Raw genomic sequence first — 18,970 nt, forward strand, 5'->3', positions numbered from 1 at the left:
AAGTATTATACTTATACTCCAATGGGCTCAGGCTCTCTACCCAGGGCCAGGACTGGTCAGAACGGGCCAGGCACAAACCTGGGTACCCCAGACACACACAGGAATTGAGGCACTAACCCTGTGATGGCAGCTGTTTATAGGTAAAGTTTATTTGAATGGCAGTAAGATAGCTCACACACACACATAATAACTGTGCCCTGGACAAACTTTACTGCCCCAAAAATCATTATTAGAAATTTAGGAACTAAGAGTTGAGCCACTAAGCAGCTTCTTTTTAAAAACACAACTCAAGAAGGTAAATGTAAATTATTTTATCAGAAACTGTCTCTAAGACCGTTTTTTAAAATAATATTTTATTTTTTTCCCCAATTACATGTAAAAACAATTTTTAGTATTTTTTTTTAAGTTTTGGGTTCCAAATGCTATTTCTCCTTCCCTTCCCTCACCTCTGGGAGAGACAGTCCTGAAAGGACAAAGACTTACAAAAGTCTTTCCTGTACTTTCCCACCTCGTGGAGGCCAGATATCATGGTGGGTGTCAGCCCTTCTCAGTCGTTTGGAAGCTTGGTTAAGTAGGAATTGGAGCCAACTACAGGGGCTGATGTTTCCTGTCAGCCATAGGCAGTTTGGTACTAGTAAAAAGGGGGCTGATCTGTTTGTGTGAAGGTCCAAGTTCAAGACTGCTTTGTCCCTTACTAGCAGTGTGGGGTCAGGCAGCCTTTCTGCAAAACAGGGTTAACTAGCTAGCTCTGATCTACCTTCCTCATAAGGTAGTTGTGCTCTCACAATGTGAGCTCTGTTATAATCCTATTTGGGCAGTTAGGTGATGTAGTTGGATAGAGGGCCAGACTGGTATCAGAAAGAGTTCCCTTCAAATCTGGTCTTAGAGTGTGACTCTGGATAAGTCATTTTCCTCATCTTTAAAATGAGCTAGAAAAGGAAATAGCAAAACACTCCAGTATCTTTGCCAGGAAAAACCCAGATGGGATCACAGGGAGTTGGTGACTCCTAACTAAAATACCATGGGCTGAGCCCTCAGATGTCCAGTCCCTCATGATCTTTCCCCCTTCCCTCCTCCACTTTCATTATGATTCTCTCAGTTCTATACTCCTCAATCTAAGTGCCTTTCCGAGATCTGCCTTGAGGGAGGGATGGCAGGGATCAGCTGAGGAGTTGAAGTCCTGGCTTTTGGTGACTGCTTCCATCTTTCAATCCTTCCAGGTTGGAACTGAGTTCAGAGCTCATCTCTGCCTGCCTTACCCTGCAGAAGTACCTGGAGAATCCAGATGCCCTCACTGAGAAGGAGATGGTACGGAGAGCAAGTTTGGGGGACAGTGTGGGGGAAGGGACAAAAGCACCAGAGAACAAAAGCCCAGACGGAGAGATGGGGATCCCCTTAATGTTCTGCCATGGATAGGGATCTTGTACACTTTATCTATGTGTGGCCTTTTGAAAACCTCTGAGATCCCTCTCAGCTCTGAGGTGTTGTGATGCTGAGGAGGGAGGCAGTGTGGTGCAATGGGAAGAGAGCTTTTGTGTTTGCTAACGAGGGAGAACAAGACTCGGTCTTAGAGCAAGCTTGATAATTGGGGCGAGGAGAGAAGCATGTTTCTAAAACAGTTTTGCTTTGCTTTTGATTTTATAAGAATGTGCTTCTTGCTGTGGCAGTCCTAATGGTCAAGGCTGCTCCAGGATGGAGTCAGTTGTGCTTCTTTTCAGTGGACAAGTCACTAAACTATTTCTTCATCTGAAAAATAAGAGGGACAGATTGAACTCTGAATCCTGTATTCTTGGACCCTATGGAGGGGAAAATGAGAGGGGGGGGCAAAGTGGGAGTGAGGAAATGAAAAGGGAGGGAGGCAGGTATCATGCACAGCATTAAGTGCTGAAGGGACCCAAGGAATCTGACCTAGCCTACCCTGCTGTTGTCTAATGGAACAGCATCGGGTCTAGAAAGATAGGAGCCTTAATTGGTCACTATGTGCTACTACCTTGCCTGGTCAAGTCCTTTCCATTCTCTGGGTCTCAGTTTTAACTGTACATAAATGAAAAATGTTAACTGAAATGCCTTTAAAGCCCTAAGGGACTCTTCCCTGGGCAAAGACCCACCCTAGCACAGCTCTGGCCCAAGCTCAGGGGCGTGACAGGGAGCCTGAGCACTCCTCTCTGATCCTGCCACATTCCAACCATCCTCTTCCCCTTTCCCCCACTGTGGGGCCAGAAAGCAGCATACAGCACAGTGCTACAGGACTGGCTGAGGCTCTCCTGTCACAAGGATGCCCACCCGGAGGTGGTCCGCAGGCACATGGTCACCTTCCGGGCCATGTCGCCCCAGCTGCTCCAATTCATCGTCAACATGGCCGATGGCAATGGCAACACTGCCCTGCATTACACTGTGTCCCACTCCAACTTTCCTGTGGTCAAGCAGCTGCTGGACACCGGTGAGACCATTCATACCATGGGGGAGATTACACATTATGAGCAGTCTTGTTCCAGGATCCGTTTGAGGTGGAGGTGTGGGGAATTAGAAATGAGGAATTCAGAAAAAGGGCACAGAAGTAGTCATTGACCCCCCAGAGCTCAGGCTGAGAGAGAAAGGAATAAATAATGGGTTTAATAAGGATCAGACACTAAACTCCAAATTTCATTTGATCCTTATGCTAACTCTTTGATGTAGGTGCTATTTGTATTTAGAAGACATCATTCTTCAAGATTTAGACAAATGGAAAGTATAAAAATGCTTCAGAAATAATGTTAATTGCAGATTGCTAAGTTATCTGGAGAGGGGAGTGAGTGAATTCAGTCCAATTTAACAAGAATTTATTTATTAATAATTTATTAAGATTCAATGAAGAAAGTCCCCTGGTATAAAAGAGCTAAGACTCTATTTTTGTTCAGCAGTCCTAAGATGAGGTGGATAAAACAGGAAGGTTCTATGAAGGCCAATTAGGAATGCACTGGAGACCTGAAAAAGGCAGAAGGTGTTGGGGAGGGATCTATGTGGCTTGCCTAGGACAAGCAATGGCCTGGACAGGAACCTGGGCCAGAAGGTTCATTGACATTTTCTTCCCCATAGGCCTCTGCAATGTGGACAAACAGAATCGAGCTGGCTACACAGCTATCATGCTGACTGCATTGGCAGCCTTTCGGGCAGAGGGAGACATGGACACCATCCTGCAGCTGCTCAAACTCGGGGATGTCAACTTCAAAGCCAGCCAGGTACGTAGCCATCCTGCAAGAGTCGAGAGGGTGAGGCGGGAGGCCTTAGGGGGTGGGTAGTCAGGACCCCGATGGGAATCTTTGGGCTCTGTCAGGCTGCATGATAAAATCATAGAGTGCTTGAGCTGGAAGAGACCCAAGCCCCTCAATTTACAGAGAAGGAAAGTGAGGGCACAAGAGGCAAAATGAGGGGGCAAGAGAGGGAAGCCTCACAGCGAGTTGGTGGTGCAGCTGAGACTCCAATCCTTGCCTTTCCAACTTCTCATCTGTTACTCTCGGTTGCATCCCTGTCTGGTCCATCTAGGTGGGACAGTAGATAAGAATGCTAGACTTGGACTAAGATCTCCTTTAGATACTTATTAGCCAAGTGATCCCAAGCAAGAGGTTTCCTCATCTTAAAAATAAGGGAAATTATTATAAGACCTATCTTTGTGGTGATTGTGAGCATCAAATGAAATAACATACATAAAGCACTTTGCAAACCTTAAAGTGCTATATAAATACCTACTGATAATCTCTAGCGTAGTCTCTGAGAGGGAAATCCAGCTCCCACCCAAGCAGGAAGAGATCAGCCTTCATAATGACTCCTATCTACCCTTCACTGAGTTTCAGGATTCTCCAAATATGTTAAGGAAAATCCCCCTGCTACCTCCTAGCCCAGAACTCTCACGGGCCCTTGTTCTCGGAGCCAAAGTGTAGGCAAGCCTGACCCCCTTTTCTTGCTTTGGTTCAGCTGAAACATAAGATTAGCTATCGTCAAAAGGCACTTCAGTCAGAAAACATTTATTAAGCATCTGTCATTAAGTATGTATCTCAGCATTGGGCAGGGAGCTGGGGATACAAAGAAAAACAAAAGTTACCCCTGTCCTCAAGGAGTTCACAGTCTAATGAAAACAAGGAGCAAGCAGACATGTCTATATATGTCATAAATAGAAATGGAAAGTACTAGAATTAGGAATTGGGAAAGGAATCCTATGAAAGATGGAATTTTGGCTGTGACTGAAAAGAAGCCAAGAAGGTCAGTAGGTATAGTTGAGGAGGGAGACCATTCCAGGCATGGGGACAGCCAGAGAAAATGCCTGGAGCTGAGAGATGGAGTGCCTTATTTGTGAAATGGCCAGGAAGCCTGTTTATGTATAGGAGGTGGGGGGAGGTTAGGTTATGAAAGACTTTGAATGCCAAACAGAAGATTTTATATTTGATCCTAGAAGTCTTATAGTCACTGGAGGCAAAGTTCTCCATTGAGAGAGTGATGAGAGAGGGAGCCATGAGAAGTTTAAGAAGGGTTTGGAAGAGCCTTATAGAGAGCATGATAGTGAGTCGATTAGGATTGCCTAATAGCAATGAGCACCCCGTTGAGGATGTATAACATAAATTTGCAGTGTACCCAGTCAAAGTGATTTCCTTATTCTCTTCATCTGTGATTAGCAATACATTTGTAGTAAGATGGAAGGCCAAGATTTGGCTGGTAATTGGCAGTTTGATAAGGCTAAAAATACAAGAGAAGAGGATCATATAAAGTTGAATGGATTCCCCAAGGAGATAGAGAAAAGAGAGAGTGGCTAGTGTAGGGAGATGGCCTGAAATGGAAAGATCAGGGGATTGGAGGTCACAGTGGGGATAGAGAATGGAATTCTGTAAGGGAATGATGAGGGTGAGTTGAAAAGTCAATAAGTTACAGTCAGAAAATGAGATTTCAGAAATTTTGACATGAAGGTTTTGTGGGATTGTTTTTGTGGGATCCCCATTTGTGGGATGATGGTATGATCATCTTTGTATGTGGCTGAGATGGGTTGGAAGAATAGGTCATGGGAAATGAATAAATTGTGGAACTGTGATTAGATTAGAATTTTTGATAGTTTCAGTATATATGTTGAAGTACATTAGTATGAAGGCAAGAGTTGGGAGGGAAGAATGTGAGCCAAATATTGAAAGTGTTAAGGAAGACAGGCGAATGCTTTGATGGTCAATAGATAACTTACAAGGATTGTGATTGAGTGGAAAATGTGAATTGTATGGACTTCTACAGAGGAGAGGTTATAGGGGTATTCCAATAGAAGGTAGGACAAGAACTTGGAAGTGGCAGTGGGGAGCAACTCCTCTCTTTCAGTAAAGGAATGAGTGAAAGTGTAGCCAGTATTGGAAAAGGTGGCTAGGAAGGTGCTACTTTCCTGTCAGTTTTATCAGATCTTCAAACTTCCTTGGCATTTTTATCAGATAACGCACAAAGAAGTAAAGTACAAGCAAAAAAAGCAAAAATATCTAATTTGTAGGTTTTTAACCTGAAGTCCATGGATTTTGAACGAGTTTGAATAAATTTCAAGGGAACTGTGATTTAAAAAAAATTAATAACTATTTCCACATAATTGCCTTCCTTTATTTTTTAAATTTAAAAACATTATTCTAAGAAGGAGTCCATAGGTTTTTGCCAACTGCCAAAGGATCTATTGTTCTAAGAAGGTTAAGTACCTTGATCAGTTAGTTTGACTTCAGAGAATGGGATTTTTGTTTTGTTTTGTTTTCCTGGAGCAGTCCTTGGTTGGGATGTACATAAGGAATGTATCCATCTAGTGCTGGGGATTAGATGCCCTTTAAGGTCATGCTTCTTTAACAATAGTGGAGCTAACAAAGCAAAAAAGATCAAGAAAGAGACCCTCAGCCTCCCCTGGGGAACACACTGACAGACAGGATACATGGCAGAGGCTGCTTCTCTTCCATCTTTCCTCCCCGGGAAGGATAAATCGTTCTTTTACCTAGGCCCCTACAGCGCCCAGAAGCCTGGTTTGCATCCACAGCAGCCACCAGTTACCTGTAGAAGCCGGAGCTAGGCCCATCGTGTCCTCACCTGGACAAGACAGGATAATACATAAGATACTCTCAGTTCTAAATAGATGATCCTGAGCCCACAGCTAGGGATGGCTCTTGGGGAAGGAGCCCTTTCTTAGTCCAGCACCTGCCTGCTCCGCCAATTCCCAGAGGAGAGTGTCAGGAAATGGCCGGCTGTGTCCGGCCCCACGTGGGTTAGAGACGCGCCTGCATCATGTGGGCCCCGGGGGAGCTTGCCCAGCTCACTCAGACTGCCGCTGCTCCTCCAGGCGGGACAGACGGCGCTCATGCTGGCCGTCAGCCACGGCCGGATCGACATGGTCAGGGCCCTGCTGGCCTGCGCTGCCGACGTCAACCTTCAGGACGACGACGGCTCCACTGCCCTGATGTGCGCCTGCGAGCACGGCCACGTGGAGATCGCCCGCCTGCTCCTGGCGGTGCCCGCCTGTAACGTAGCGCTCACCGACCACGTGAGTCCCACGGCATGGTGGGGGGGAGGGGGAAGCAAAGACTCACCACTTAAAGACTCCCGGGGGCGCGCAAAGACCTAATGCATGGCGCAAGGATGAGTCTGCGCTTCCTCCCAGCCACCTCTTCCAGCCCAGCCTTTTGCCTTTCAGGATGGCAGCACGGCTCTCTCCATTGCCCTTGAAGCCGGGCAAAAGGACATCGCTGAGATGCTGTATGCACACATGCACTTGGCCAAGTCTTCGGTGAGTCCCAGGGCCCCGACCCTTGGCCTCTTGCCCCGATCCACGGCCAATCGGACCGACCTTCTAAACCCCCAAAGAGCCTGGGATTGAGGCTTTCGGCCACAAATCCGGGAGGATGCTGCCGGTGGCTTTGAGGGGGGTGAGGCGAGAACTCCAGCCCCAAATGGGAGCAAGACCCTCAAGTCTCCTCCTTGTCTCGTGGCTGTGCCTGGGGCAAATCGGTTACTTCCCCGACCCCCCAGGCAGCAATAAGACCCTAAATTACATGGGATTTCTGGCGCTGGTGAATGGAGTCTGCCCACAAGGATGAAATAACAGATCCAAGCAAGACCCCACTTCCCCCAAAAAAGAGGGGAAACCTGCTGATAACAGGAGACAGTTTAAGAAGAACGGCAGATAATTAATGTTTAAGTGAATATTTAAAGTCTAAGGTCATGAGAATGGTGTTATGGAGTTGGGTTAGCAACTACCTCCACCCCCAACGGAGCTGACCCCCTTTCAGAGGCTGTATGGGCCTTCATGCAGAACTAATGAGGTGCCCTAGCTTTGCTTAAGTGTTTTGAAAGCAGCTTAGATAAATGGCATTTCTTAGCTTCTTAAAAATAGAGTGGGAATAATAAGTTGAGAGAGGTCCTCTATGGATCCAGTTACTTGGTCTACGGGTTGGTAAAATCAGTGAAGCAGTATTTACACACTGACAACTCTACAGCTTATCAAAATGGGTAAACTTTAGCAAAAGGACCTGAATTGTAGTTTGTATGATTCATAATAACCATTTTATAGTAACCAGAAAAATTCATGTTCTGCTGAGCAAATTTGGCCAGTACCTCCATTTCCTGTAATCTGTTGGAGTTCTGAGAAAAGCAGAATGATGCATTTATTTATTTTACCCTCAAGAAAACAATCTAAAAAAAAAAAACAAAAAAACAACATAGTGGGGTCAGGGGCAGAGGGGAAAGGGCAGAGCAGGCCACGATGGCTGTCTTCCTGTAGAAGGGGAGCCAGACTTCTGCTTGGCCCCAGAGGCAGAACCAGAAACACAGGTGGAAGTGGCAGAGGAGCACATTGGGGCAGGGTAAGACAAAATGTCCTGATAATTTGAACTGTTTTTAAGTCTCCCTTTGGGGATAATTGAGATCATCACTAGAGGTCTTCAAGGAAAAGTTAGTCATTTCCTAGGGATTTTATGGATGGAATTCCATTGGATGAGACCGCTGCTGCCAGCTTCTGCTAGATTGTTTAAACTCAGCATTGGTAAGTTTAAAGCCAATTAAGCATCTGTACTAAGTGCAGTGCCACAATGGGGAGCATCCGGAAGTGGAGAGCCACCAGGCTGCCTAAGGAAGGATAAGCCAGCCCAGGCCAGAAAATGGAACAGATTAAAGCCTTATGAATTAGTATTGGGATTGGGATTAGTCTCTTGGGGTGAAAAATGACTGTTGTCCCTTCCCCACTCTGGGCTGCGATGATTCTTCCTTGCTCTGTATTTACAAGGCTTGACTAAAAGGTCTCTGATGAAAACTTCTCCTGGCTTCTCCTTTCAGGGTGCTCCAAAGCAAACAACCGTCAAGAGTGCAGCTATTTCATCCAGCAACACTCAGAAGTGATAGGACCTGCTGGCAGGACAGGGACACAGAGGATCCGCAGTACCTGCCGATCAGAGGGGGAAAAAGGGAGGGTGTGGAGGAAATGTTTGGGGCCACTTGCCTACCCTCGGTGGGGGGGAGCTAGCACTGTGCCAGAATCCTATATCACACCTTCCCATCCTGTCCCATGTCCCTGACTGCTTGACTCCTGGCGCTATAATGCCTGTTCCAAAGGGCATTTGGATTCTTTGGAGACCTCTTCTTCAGCCACCAAGGGAGACCCTCATGGCAAGTGGCAGGGTTTGCGATTTCTTAATGCTTTTTTTTTTCTTTTTTCCCAAAATTTGCAAACTTAAGCCAAAGCAAAGATGTCTATAATTGGAAATCGAATTCTGCTTCCATTATGTGTGAATTAAGCAGAAAGGATCTAGGTCTGAGCATAGGGTGTTACCCCCAGGAACCAGCTCCATGGGCACAGGAGACATTGGAGTTTTATGTAAAGCTGTGAGGGAGGCCTCTTTCAGAGATATAAGCTTGAAATAAGGGAGATGTTTGAGGAAGTTGTGAAAGATTATTTTTTTGTTTTTAAATAAGAAAAAAAGCACTATATTAAAGCCTAACTTTTATATTAAGGATTAAGCTTGAGCTTTCTATTAGGGTTTTATGAAGTTGTGCATGGTTTAGAATGGGATTTTGCACATCTGGCTGGCATTTGTCTGCCTACACGCCTGTGGCCCATCCACCATTCTGCTCAGTCCTCAGAAGTGTGTTTTACAAACTTCTTTTTGTATCTGTGTTTTTATGCCAAGCATAGTAGAGTCAGTCTGTATCAGACTGGGAGGAGAACGTAGTCCTTTTCTCCCAGTCCTTTTTGCCCTTTCCCTGTCAGACCCAGGAGACAAGCCCAAGATGCTACCAGAGACTAAGACGACAGAAGTTCTGCATTCAGGGTCACTTTGAATGTGCCAGAGCTCAGCAGAGGAGCCAGAGGTAGCAGAAAGAGCTGGGCGTCTCAGCACAGCACTCCATTCCTTAGAGCACTAGGCAAGGGACCTTCGAGGTTGGCTTGTCTAATCTGACAGTTTTATAGATAGGAAGATGAAATTAGATCCAGTGACAAGACCCAGGTCACAGATGCCTCACTGGAAACCTTGCCTGACCAGAAAGGCAAAGATGAGAGTAGAAGAGCATCAGGCAAAAACCAATGCCTTAAAGATAAAGAGACTATTCTTGGTCTACTGGTCAGTGTTTACGTGTGATTAGTGACTGCCAGGGCCAAGTGGTTCCTGGGGTCAGCTTACCAGACCATTTGGACAGAAAAGTTTATAGAAGATGACCGCTTTTTAGTACCCCTGCTCCTTTGTCCGTGACTTGGGTAAAAGAAGTTTGAGAAAACTAATGTTGTGGAAGTACGTGCTCCTCCACCACTTGTCCTGCCTCTGGAACCACAAGCTACTCTGTTCTTCCTTGGTGATTCCAGGGAAAAAGCCTTAAGCCAGGAAACAAATTCCTCATCTATGACTGTGCCTAGTGTACAGCAGATAAAATCCCAGCCAAGCATATGTCCTGCCATTCACCTTAGCCAATCTGTATTGAGTTATTTCACTGCCATGGGATTGAAAGAGCTGAAGACAGAAACCTCTGCCAGTCAATTTTTTTTTGGGGGGGGGGTTTACACAGCATAAAGAAAATAAACTGACCAGAAATGTTGGCCCCTTTCCCAGGATCAGAGTTTCTGTGCTAGATTTAACCTGAGTGGTTAGGATTTCAAACTGACCGTGTTAAACAAGAGGTTGCCATGTGCGAGGTGGAAAGGGTTTGGGCTTTGCTTGACTTTTAGAATTAAAATTGAAAGGATGGGGTAGTGGGCAGCCTGATTCTTGTCCAGGGTTATAATGCCCTGATGGATGTCCAACAAAGGTGACAGCCCCTGGCTTTCACTTAAGAAATGGTACGAGTCAGAATGTGTGTGTGTGTGTGTGTGTGTGTGTGTGAATTTGTGTTTGTGTGTGTGTGCCCACATGGTTGTTTTCAACTCTTAGATATGGCAGACACTTGCCTTGCAGCATGTGCCACTCCCTGGACCGGTCCATATTTATCTGTTTTGTACAGTTCCAGACAACTGGCTTGGCCCAGTATGCTGTGGAGGTTGGCATTTTGGTTTTGTGTTCCTGCACTCAGTTATATACATGGGTCTATTCTCACTATCCTGCATTGGTATTTCCATAAGACAGTATTACACATAAATAAAGTATTCATTTTATAATCTTAAAAAAGTAAATGAATAAAGCTATCTAAAGTTACTGTGTGTATGTGAGTATATGCAATGCTGATTTTTAGGTTGATCCATAAGAATTTTTGTAGCTGTCATGAAGATGACCAGAAAAAAGAAGAAAGAAAAAAAAAAAAAAAAAAGAAAGTGACCAGGACTATGTCATAGAAATAGGAAGGGCTATGCCTTCCTAGTGTGTGGGATAGCAGAGACCCCAAAAACAGAAACTCAGAGTAAGAAAAAACAAAAAGGAGTTTATTAAAATCTTGTGAGAAAGGTGTTTGTCTGTAAACAAAAGGGCCAAGTAAAAACTGCAAAACACAAGATTAAATACCTGAATGCAGAAGCCCCTCTCCTCCAATCTAGCTTATTTCCCCATTGTATAAGGGAATCTGATCCAGAAACAGAAAATTGTCTTTAAAAAAGATACTTAAATGCTAATTAAGAGGGGATGGGAAACAGGAGGGGGACAAATACCTGTAACTTTTTGAGCTATAGCTTTCCTTGTTATAAAAAAACCTCAAGTCATAATAAAGGTATAGTTTCAGGCTATATTCCCAAGAGACTGTCTTTACTCAATTAATTCCACACACAGGCATGGAGGAAGAACACTGAGACAAGAATGTCTTATCTGAGTCTAGAAAGATACACAAAAAAAGATAAAAGCAGCTCTTGCCCTCAGAGAGTTCATAATCTAACTAGAGAATACATGCAAACAACTATGTACAAACAAGATTTTGTTTTTTGATTTTTTTTTTTTGCTGAAACAATTGAGGTTAAGTGACTTGCCCAGAGTCACACAGCTAGTAAGTGTTAAGTGTCTGAAACCAGATTTGAACTCAGGTCCTCCTGACTTCAGAGCTGGTGCTCTCTCCACTGAGCCACCTAGCTGCCCCCTACAAACAAGATTTTACAGGAAAACTTTTAGACAATCTTAGAAGGCACTGGCATTAAAGGCAAGGATTCTTGTAGAAGATGGAATTTTAAGTGGGACTTAAAGGAAGCCAGGAGGCAGAGAAAAGCAAGAAAACTATTCTAGGCATAGGAGACAATAAAAATGCTCCAATCTGGAGAGGGAATGTCTTGTGTAAGGAACAACCTGGGGGCCAGTGTCACTGCATCATAGAGTGCATGGAGGGGAGAGGAAGATCAAAGTAGGAAAAGCCTGGTTGTGAAGAGCTTTTAAAGCCAAATGGAAGATTTTATATTTGATCTGTCGGTAATAAGGGAGACACTGGAGTTTACTGAAAAGGGGAGTGAATGGTCAGAGCTGTGCTTTGGGAAGATCAACTTGATTCCTAGGTGGAAGGTGGATTGGAATGGGGAAGAGACTGCAAGCAAAGAGACCACCTTGCAGGGTACTGAAATAACCAGGGGTGGGACAATGAGCACCTGAACAAGGGGAATGTCTGAGAAATTTTAAAGTTTACATCAACCAGACTTAGCAACCGCTTGTGTTGTGAACTCTGATCAGGTCAGTTTCCCCAAAATGTCCACACAGCATAACCATAATGGGAGCTTAATTTCCCATACTATTACCATAATTAAGGCAGCCATAATGTGCCCAGAGTGCCTTGTTAGTATCTTTAAGATTCTCTGATGGGAACCCAGACTTACTTTGTTAGTATCTTCAAGGTAGTCTCAACATTATAGTATACATCCTTATTCCTGACTTTATTTCATGTCCTCAACAGATTATTATCAACTAACCATAACCTCAGGTTGAAGTCTATCCTATTATAGCTGAACTTCCAACTAACAAAGATATTTTGAATTCCATTTAGTTCCTGTCTTGTGGCAAAGCACCTGGTGTTGATTCTATTTGAACTTAGAATAGAAAACACAGGGGGATTCACTGATCACACAAAAACTGATCACACAAAAACTGACTAAAATTTTCTATGTTATATAGCAATGATGTCTCCTGATCTTTGTGGAGAATGGGCCACCTGGCCTGGGGAAATTCCTAAAAATGATCATCACCCACCTGAACCTTCCTGCTCTGAGACAGCTACCTAGTTCTCACAGGAATCTCCCACTTCCCAACTGATCTGAGAATCACTTTGGTCTGAGAAACAATCTTTACCCTTTATTGATTTGGAAATTAGTGCCTAATCACTCCCTAACCCCAAACCATAGAAGGTTAATAAAAAACAAGATTCTGTACCCAAACCTTTACTATCTTTCTAACCAGGAAGCATCTGGCTGAGGAAATAGTTTTTTTGTGAAAATAAACCTTTTTTTTTTTTTTGCCAAAAAAAAAAATCTCACTTGAAAATCAGGATTGCGAATTTTTTCGCAAAAACCTGAGATGCCATGGGACCCCATTGCTGTTAAGTTATCTCTCACCCCTCAACATTTCTCACCCCTCAAAAGCAATAAACTGGGCAAACATTTTTACTTTCAAAAGTGCTGATAAAGGCCTCATTTCTAAAATATATAGAGAGAATTGACTCAAATTTATAAGAATTCAAGCCATTCCCCATATGAACAGACAATTTTCAAATGAAGAAATTGAAACTATTTGTAGCCACATGAAAAAGTGCTCCAAATCAGAGCAAATGCAAATTAATACAACTTAAAATACCACTACACACCTCTCAGATTAGCTAAAATGACAGGAAAAGATAATGACGAATATTGGAGGGAATGTGGGAAAACTGGGCACTGATACATTGTTGGTGGAACTGAAGTGGGTTGTGGATTTCCTATTGATTTGTGATTCCTTTCTGATTCCCGACCCCTCCTGGCTGACATATTATCAATCCAGGATGCCAGGATCTTTGATTCACAAATCCTGGTCAAAAGCATTCCTTTGAATTTCAATAGAAGATCCAGCTTGTCCCAGCCTCCATCTGATCTGAGCCAACTTGGGCTGTCCCAGCCCCCATTCTGATGATCTGCCCATGTTTCCCAACCCCCACCAAGCCAAGCAATATAATGAGCTTCCATCAACTAAGGTCTTTGCAGATAGACCTTCGCAGTTCCCTTTACTACTTTCTGCCTACTGAGAACTGCATTCTCAACGTAAAACTCCATTTTCCATAGATCTGCCCGCTGGCAGATCTTTTCAAGTGCCATCTTCTCTTTACCCTCACCTATTTCCTTAACTAGACTTTAACCTTACTTCCAATCCCCATAATAAACCTCTTTTATCAATCTAGGTTTTCGGGCCTGTAAATTCCCTTACAAAGAACTTCTTGCACTACCAGAAGGGAGTCGCCAAAACTCCTACCCTTGCACCAAAACCTACCCTGAACCCTGAACCTGTCACTAGGCCTCATTTAACTCTCTGACCACCAGAAACCCTAATTTCATTTGGGTTCCCCAAATCTAAACCTCATCAGAATTGTGAACAGATCCAACTATTCTGGAGAGCGATTTGGAACTATGCTCAAAGAGTTATCAAACTCTGCACACAGCTTTGACCCAGCAGTGTTACTACTGGGCTTATATCCTAAAGAGATCCTAAAGGAGGGAAAGGGACTCACATGTACGAAAATGTTTGTGGCAGCTTCTTTGTAGTGGCAAGAAACTAGAAACTGAGTGGAAGCCATTTTTTTCTCCTCAGGATCCAGATTCAGCCATCCCTTCTAACCTCTGCCTTCTGAGAGAAGCAGCAGACTCTCAGGGAGAAACACTCAAGGTACCTTTTTCAACGTCAAATCTCTCCCAGATTAAGGATCTTTTCTGGGGAGATGTTAATATTAAGCAATCTGCCTTGGATAAACAGAGGAAGCTGCAGAAGCCAGTTTTGGGCCCTCAAACTTCTCCCATTCAGATGTTAGAAACAGCTTTTGGAGTCTTTAATAATAGGGACCAAACTGCAGCAGAGGAGGAAGACCACAGAGTCAGAGCGAGAAACAAAGAATAGTTCCAAATTTTGGCTGCTGCCATATTCGGGAACCTTAGGAGTTTGTGCTTCAGATGGAATGGACAAGGCTATCGGGCCCAGAACTGTCCGCAGAGGAAACTCCCCAGTCCTTGCCCTGAGGGGCACTGGAGGAGAGACTGCCTATAGGGACCAGCTGCCCACCCAATGCCCTGCCCCCCAGCAGGAGTTTGGGGCTTGGTCAGGCTCCCCCTCACTCCACCACGACAGCCGAACCCTGGGTATCCTTGAATTGCCAGTAAGACTACTGAATTTCTTTTTTATATGGGTCTCACTTGTTCCCCCCATATGATGGGGATTAAAGGGAAACTTAAGAATTGTTTGGAGACTTTCCCTCTGCCTTGCCAGTGTGGTGACCTGTTTTTTAAACCCTCTTTTCTTATTATTCCCTCCTGTCCTGCTCCCTTATTGGGGTGTGATTTGATGGTGAAACTGGGGACCCAATTCTCTCTTCTCAGACCTCCGGGTGACCTTTTTGTGCTTCTCTCAAAGCTCTCCCACATTCCCTCTGAAATCTGTGAGAAAATAGATTCCTCTGTCTGAGATCAAGGAATCCCTGGGTGACCACCCACACGGCCCCAGCCTTAGTCAGGCTGCGTTGGGACCCCAGTGTATTCTCCCATAAATGGCAATACCCAATAAAAGCAGAGGCTGGGGAGGGAGTGCAACCCCTGATGGAGAAATTTCTTAAGCACAAACGTTTAGCACTGGCTAAAGATTTAAGGGATTTGGAGCCACTTAACAGCAGTCTCATCCAGTATGTGGATGGTATCTTGATCTGCAGTCCCAGTGGAGAGACTTCCTTAGAAACAGCCATAAAAATTTAATTTTCTGGCGTCTAGGGGCTATAGAGTCTCCTTATCCAAAGCCCATATTGTATGCCAGTCTGTCAAATATTTGGGCCAGAATCTAACCCCAAGGCCCTGACAATCTTCCCCTTGACTGGGGCCCCAACCAGGCCAAGGCTTTTTAAGATCCAGAAAGCCAAACTGACTTCTGCCCTAGCCCTGGCTCTACCTAATTTGGAAAAGCCTTTCACTCTGTATGCAGATGAAAGGTAGGGCCAGGCCCTGGGGGTCTTAACTCTGGATCTTAGACCTGATACCAGACCCTTTACCATATCATATTTTGCTGCTCATGGGGCTATGTGGGGAAAAAAAGGGGACTTTTTGGCAGCAAAATATTCTCCTGTTAAATATGCCGGGGAAATTGCAAGCTGTCCACAGACCCAGAGAGGTTTCAGTCATGTTTTATAAAGGACACCAGAAGGGAGATTCACTTCAGGCCAAGGGGAATAGGTTTGCAGATTCAGCTGCTCAGGCTGCTGCCCATTTACCCCTGACTATGGTACCTTTACTGCCCCAGCTCCCTGATTCTCACATCCCTTTCTATAGCTCACAAGAACAAGCCCTTGCAGAAGAAAGGGGATACAATCACTTTGCCTGGTCCTCAGGTCTCTGGGAAGGTGGAGAAAATGAATCACACTCTCAAAAGAGTCCTGATTGGACTGTGCTTAGAGACTTGAGGGGATTGGGTGAAGAACCTCACATTAAGGCTTCTTAGAGTCCTCATTGCACCTCTGGATAACATTAAGCTGAGCCCCTTAGAACTTGTGTATGGGAGCCATTCCTAACCTCTGATACTCCTGTAGATCCAGAACAGCACCTGGTCACCCAGTTTGCCGCACAGTTTGGTGCAGACCAGAAGGCCCTTTCTGAATACGCAAACGAGCATCTCCCTAAACCTACAGATGCTCATACTCAAGACTGCCTCTCCTGTAAATCCAGGGGACATGGTATACCTGAAATCTTGGAAAGCCTCTGGGTGTAAAGTGGGAAGGACCATATAAGGTCATTCTGACTACTCCAATCTCAGTCAAACTGGAAGGGTTCCCCAGATGGACTCATGTTTCTAAGATTAAAAATGCTGCTTCTGTTACTTCTCCTTCAGATTTTTCAGAATATTCCTGTGACCCCATAGAGGATCTGAAGTTCCTTTTCCACAGGACCCCTGAAATCACTCTGGAGAAAGAAGACTGAATTGTCTGTGACCTTCTTTCTCTCACTATAATCTCCTTCCTTACTTTTTCCCACTCCAAGGATGAAAACTTTGCTCCTAGAATTTTTCCTCTGACTTTTCTTGATGTCATTCTATGGCCCCTGCCAGTAGCTAACTCCTCCTTAGCCTTTCAGCTAAGGAGTTCCATGGGCAGTGGGGGCATTCAGCATTGTTGGGTGAGCCATCAGCATCCTCAAGGCAGCCCACAGATGGGACCTGATGCATCATTTGCAAAGGCCCCATTCCCAAATGTCTCCATCTCCACCCTGGATGTCACCCCACTTTTAACCTGTTTGTGAGATTTGTTTCCTCCAGGCTCCAAGTTACAGATTTCCAGCTATTTGTTGTCTGAAGATTATGGGACAACTGACTTGGATGCTCAGCATCCCCTAGATATTATTGCTGTCATCTTCAAATCACACACTTCCCCTCCTGGCCTGAATCCCATTGAGCATAGGGACAGCTCTACAGCCCTTGTCAGCTTGTAGCAGCTCCAGAAGATGAGACCTTTGTGCCTTTGCCCAAATGAATTTGGAGTGACTGCTTGAGGGGGAAATGATGTAATATGATTTCTGTGTCTCCTTGATCTTTGTGGAGGCTGGACCATCTGGCCTGGAGAAATTCCTAAAAATAATCTCCACCCACCTGAATCTCCCAGCTCTGAGAAAGCTACCTGGTTCCCATGGGAATCTCCCACTTCCCAATTGATCTGGGAATCACTTTGGTCTGGGAAACAATCATCACCCTTTATTGGTTTGGAAATTAGCCTCTAAACTCTCCCTAGCCCCAAATCATAGAAGGCTAATAAAAAACAAGATTCTGTACCCAAATCTTTGCTTTCTTCCTAATCAGGGAGCAGCTTGCTGAGGAAATAATTTCTCAGTGAAAATAACCCCCCCTTTTTTTTGCCAAAAAACCTCTTTTGCAGATCAGGACTACAAACCTGCAACATTGGCTTAGGACCCCCATCGTGAAAGGGTATCTCTCATCCCTCAACATTTCTCACCCCTCAACAGCAAAGAGAGGTATCATCTAGGAGTTCAAGGATGCTTCCATTGCCTATCTCTATAAAGGTCAAAGAAATAGATTGTGATATATTAGGGAGAGAAGTGTCTCTCTTTTAGTCACTGCTAGCAAGACTCTTGTCAGAGTCCTGAGGAAAGATGGTCATCTACCCAAGAGCCAGTGGCTTCAGAATGGGTCAAGGAACATTTGACATGGAGTTTGTTGCCCTATAATTCCAGGAGAAATTTCAGGGGCAGAAAAGAGGTCAGTAAGCATTTGTGGATTTGACCAAATCCTTTGATGTGTCAGTTATGGGAAATTTTGGGTGTCCAGTAAAGTTCATCAGTACTGTACATCAGTTTCACAACAGCATGCTTGCCTGAGTTCTAGATAATGGACAAAACTTTTGTGTTTTCTCATTCACCAATGGCAAATTATTTGACTTGAAAAAGTCAAGACTAAAATGAAGAATTGGTGTATGATTTTTTCACAAATGATTGTGCATTCAATGCAACCTCTGAGGCTAAGAAGCAACAAAATATGGATTAGTTCTCTGCTCTTGCAATAATTTTTGCCTCACACAAGTTAAACACTCATATGAAGGTAAGAAGTGCTACAAGGACTTTCTCAAGGTCTCTCTGAAGAACTCTGAAATTGAATGACATAGAAAATATGGACAAAAGACCATCCAGCACAGCATGTCCATCAAGGAAGGCACTGTGCTCTGAGAATTAAACTGCAAAAGGAAATTCAAAAGGAAGACCATCAGAAGCTATTGCAATAATCAAGGCTTGAGGTAATAAGAGCCTACGCCAGAGGGGTAGCAATGTCAAAAGAGGGAAGGGAGCATATACAGGACATGTTACAAAAGGAAATCCACAGGTCTTAAGAGATTGGTTATTGAGTGTGAGAGACAGTAAAGAGTTAAGGATGATACTTAGGCTGGAAGTTTCCAGGATGGTGTCTCCCTTTACATATATGACTCATAAAGAGGTTAAGACACAATTTCTGGGCAATTAATCACCTTATTAATTATGGTGAGCAAATGATTAATGAAAGGATGGTCATTTGGTTGTCTCTCATGAAACAAAGACAGATTAGGCTGGTCTATTAAGGCTTGCATGCCTTTGGAAGAGTGGGTATTCTCAACAGACTCCAATCAACTAGGATTGGTTCATAATTAATGAGAAGAATAAATACTATAAAGAGAGGTACACTTTTTCTAAAGAGGGGCTGGGGAAATGTGATTGATTCTGTCATTTTCTTCCAGACCATCCCAAGTCCCTGGGCAGTCTAGACATAAGATCTAACCCTCACTACTCAACTATATGTATATTCTATAATATATATGTAACATATAATATGTAATCTGCTATATACGAGAGTCTGCCATAACTCTT

General features: G+C 44.2%; 1 protein-coding gene across 8 annotated transcripts in view; it reads left to right on the forward strand.

Moving 5' to 3' along the window:
• Nucleotides 1-10,646, forward strand: part of LOC141566650 (dedicator of cytokinesis protein 6-like) — a 91,312-nt gene extending 80,666 nt beyond the window's left edge. For all 8 annotated transcript variants that reach the window (XM_074311616.1, XM_074311606.1, XM_074311596.1 and 5 more), the window contains 6 exons: nucleotides 1,221-1,308; nucleotides 2,221-2,440; nucleotides 3,076-3,218; nucleotides 6,314-6,514; nucleotides 6,665-6,757; nucleotides 8,302-10,646. In XM_074311616.1, coding sequence (XP_074167717.1) covers nucleotides 1,221-1,308; nucleotides 2,221-2,440; nucleotides 3,076-3,218; nucleotides 6,314-6,514; nucleotides 6,665-6,757; nucleotides 8,302-8,364 — 808 coding nt within the window. In that variant the 3' untranslated portion in view covers nucleotides 8,365-10,646. The remainder of the gene's footprint in view (nucleotides 1-1,220; nucleotides 1,309-2,220; nucleotides 2,441-3,075; nucleotides 3,219-6,313; nucleotides 6,515-6,664; nucleotides 6,758-8,301) is intronic.
• Nucleotides 10,647-18,970: the final 8,324 nt, after the last annotated feature.

The sequence above is a fragment of the Sminthopsis crassicaudata genome, chromosome 1, assembly GCF_048593235.1.
Source record: "Sminthopsis crassicaudata isolate SCR6 chromosome 1, ASM4859323v1, whole genome shotgun sequence".
NCBI lineage: Eukaryota > Metazoa > Chordata > Mammalia > Dasyuromorphia > Dasyuridae > Sminthopsis > Sminthopsis crassicaudata.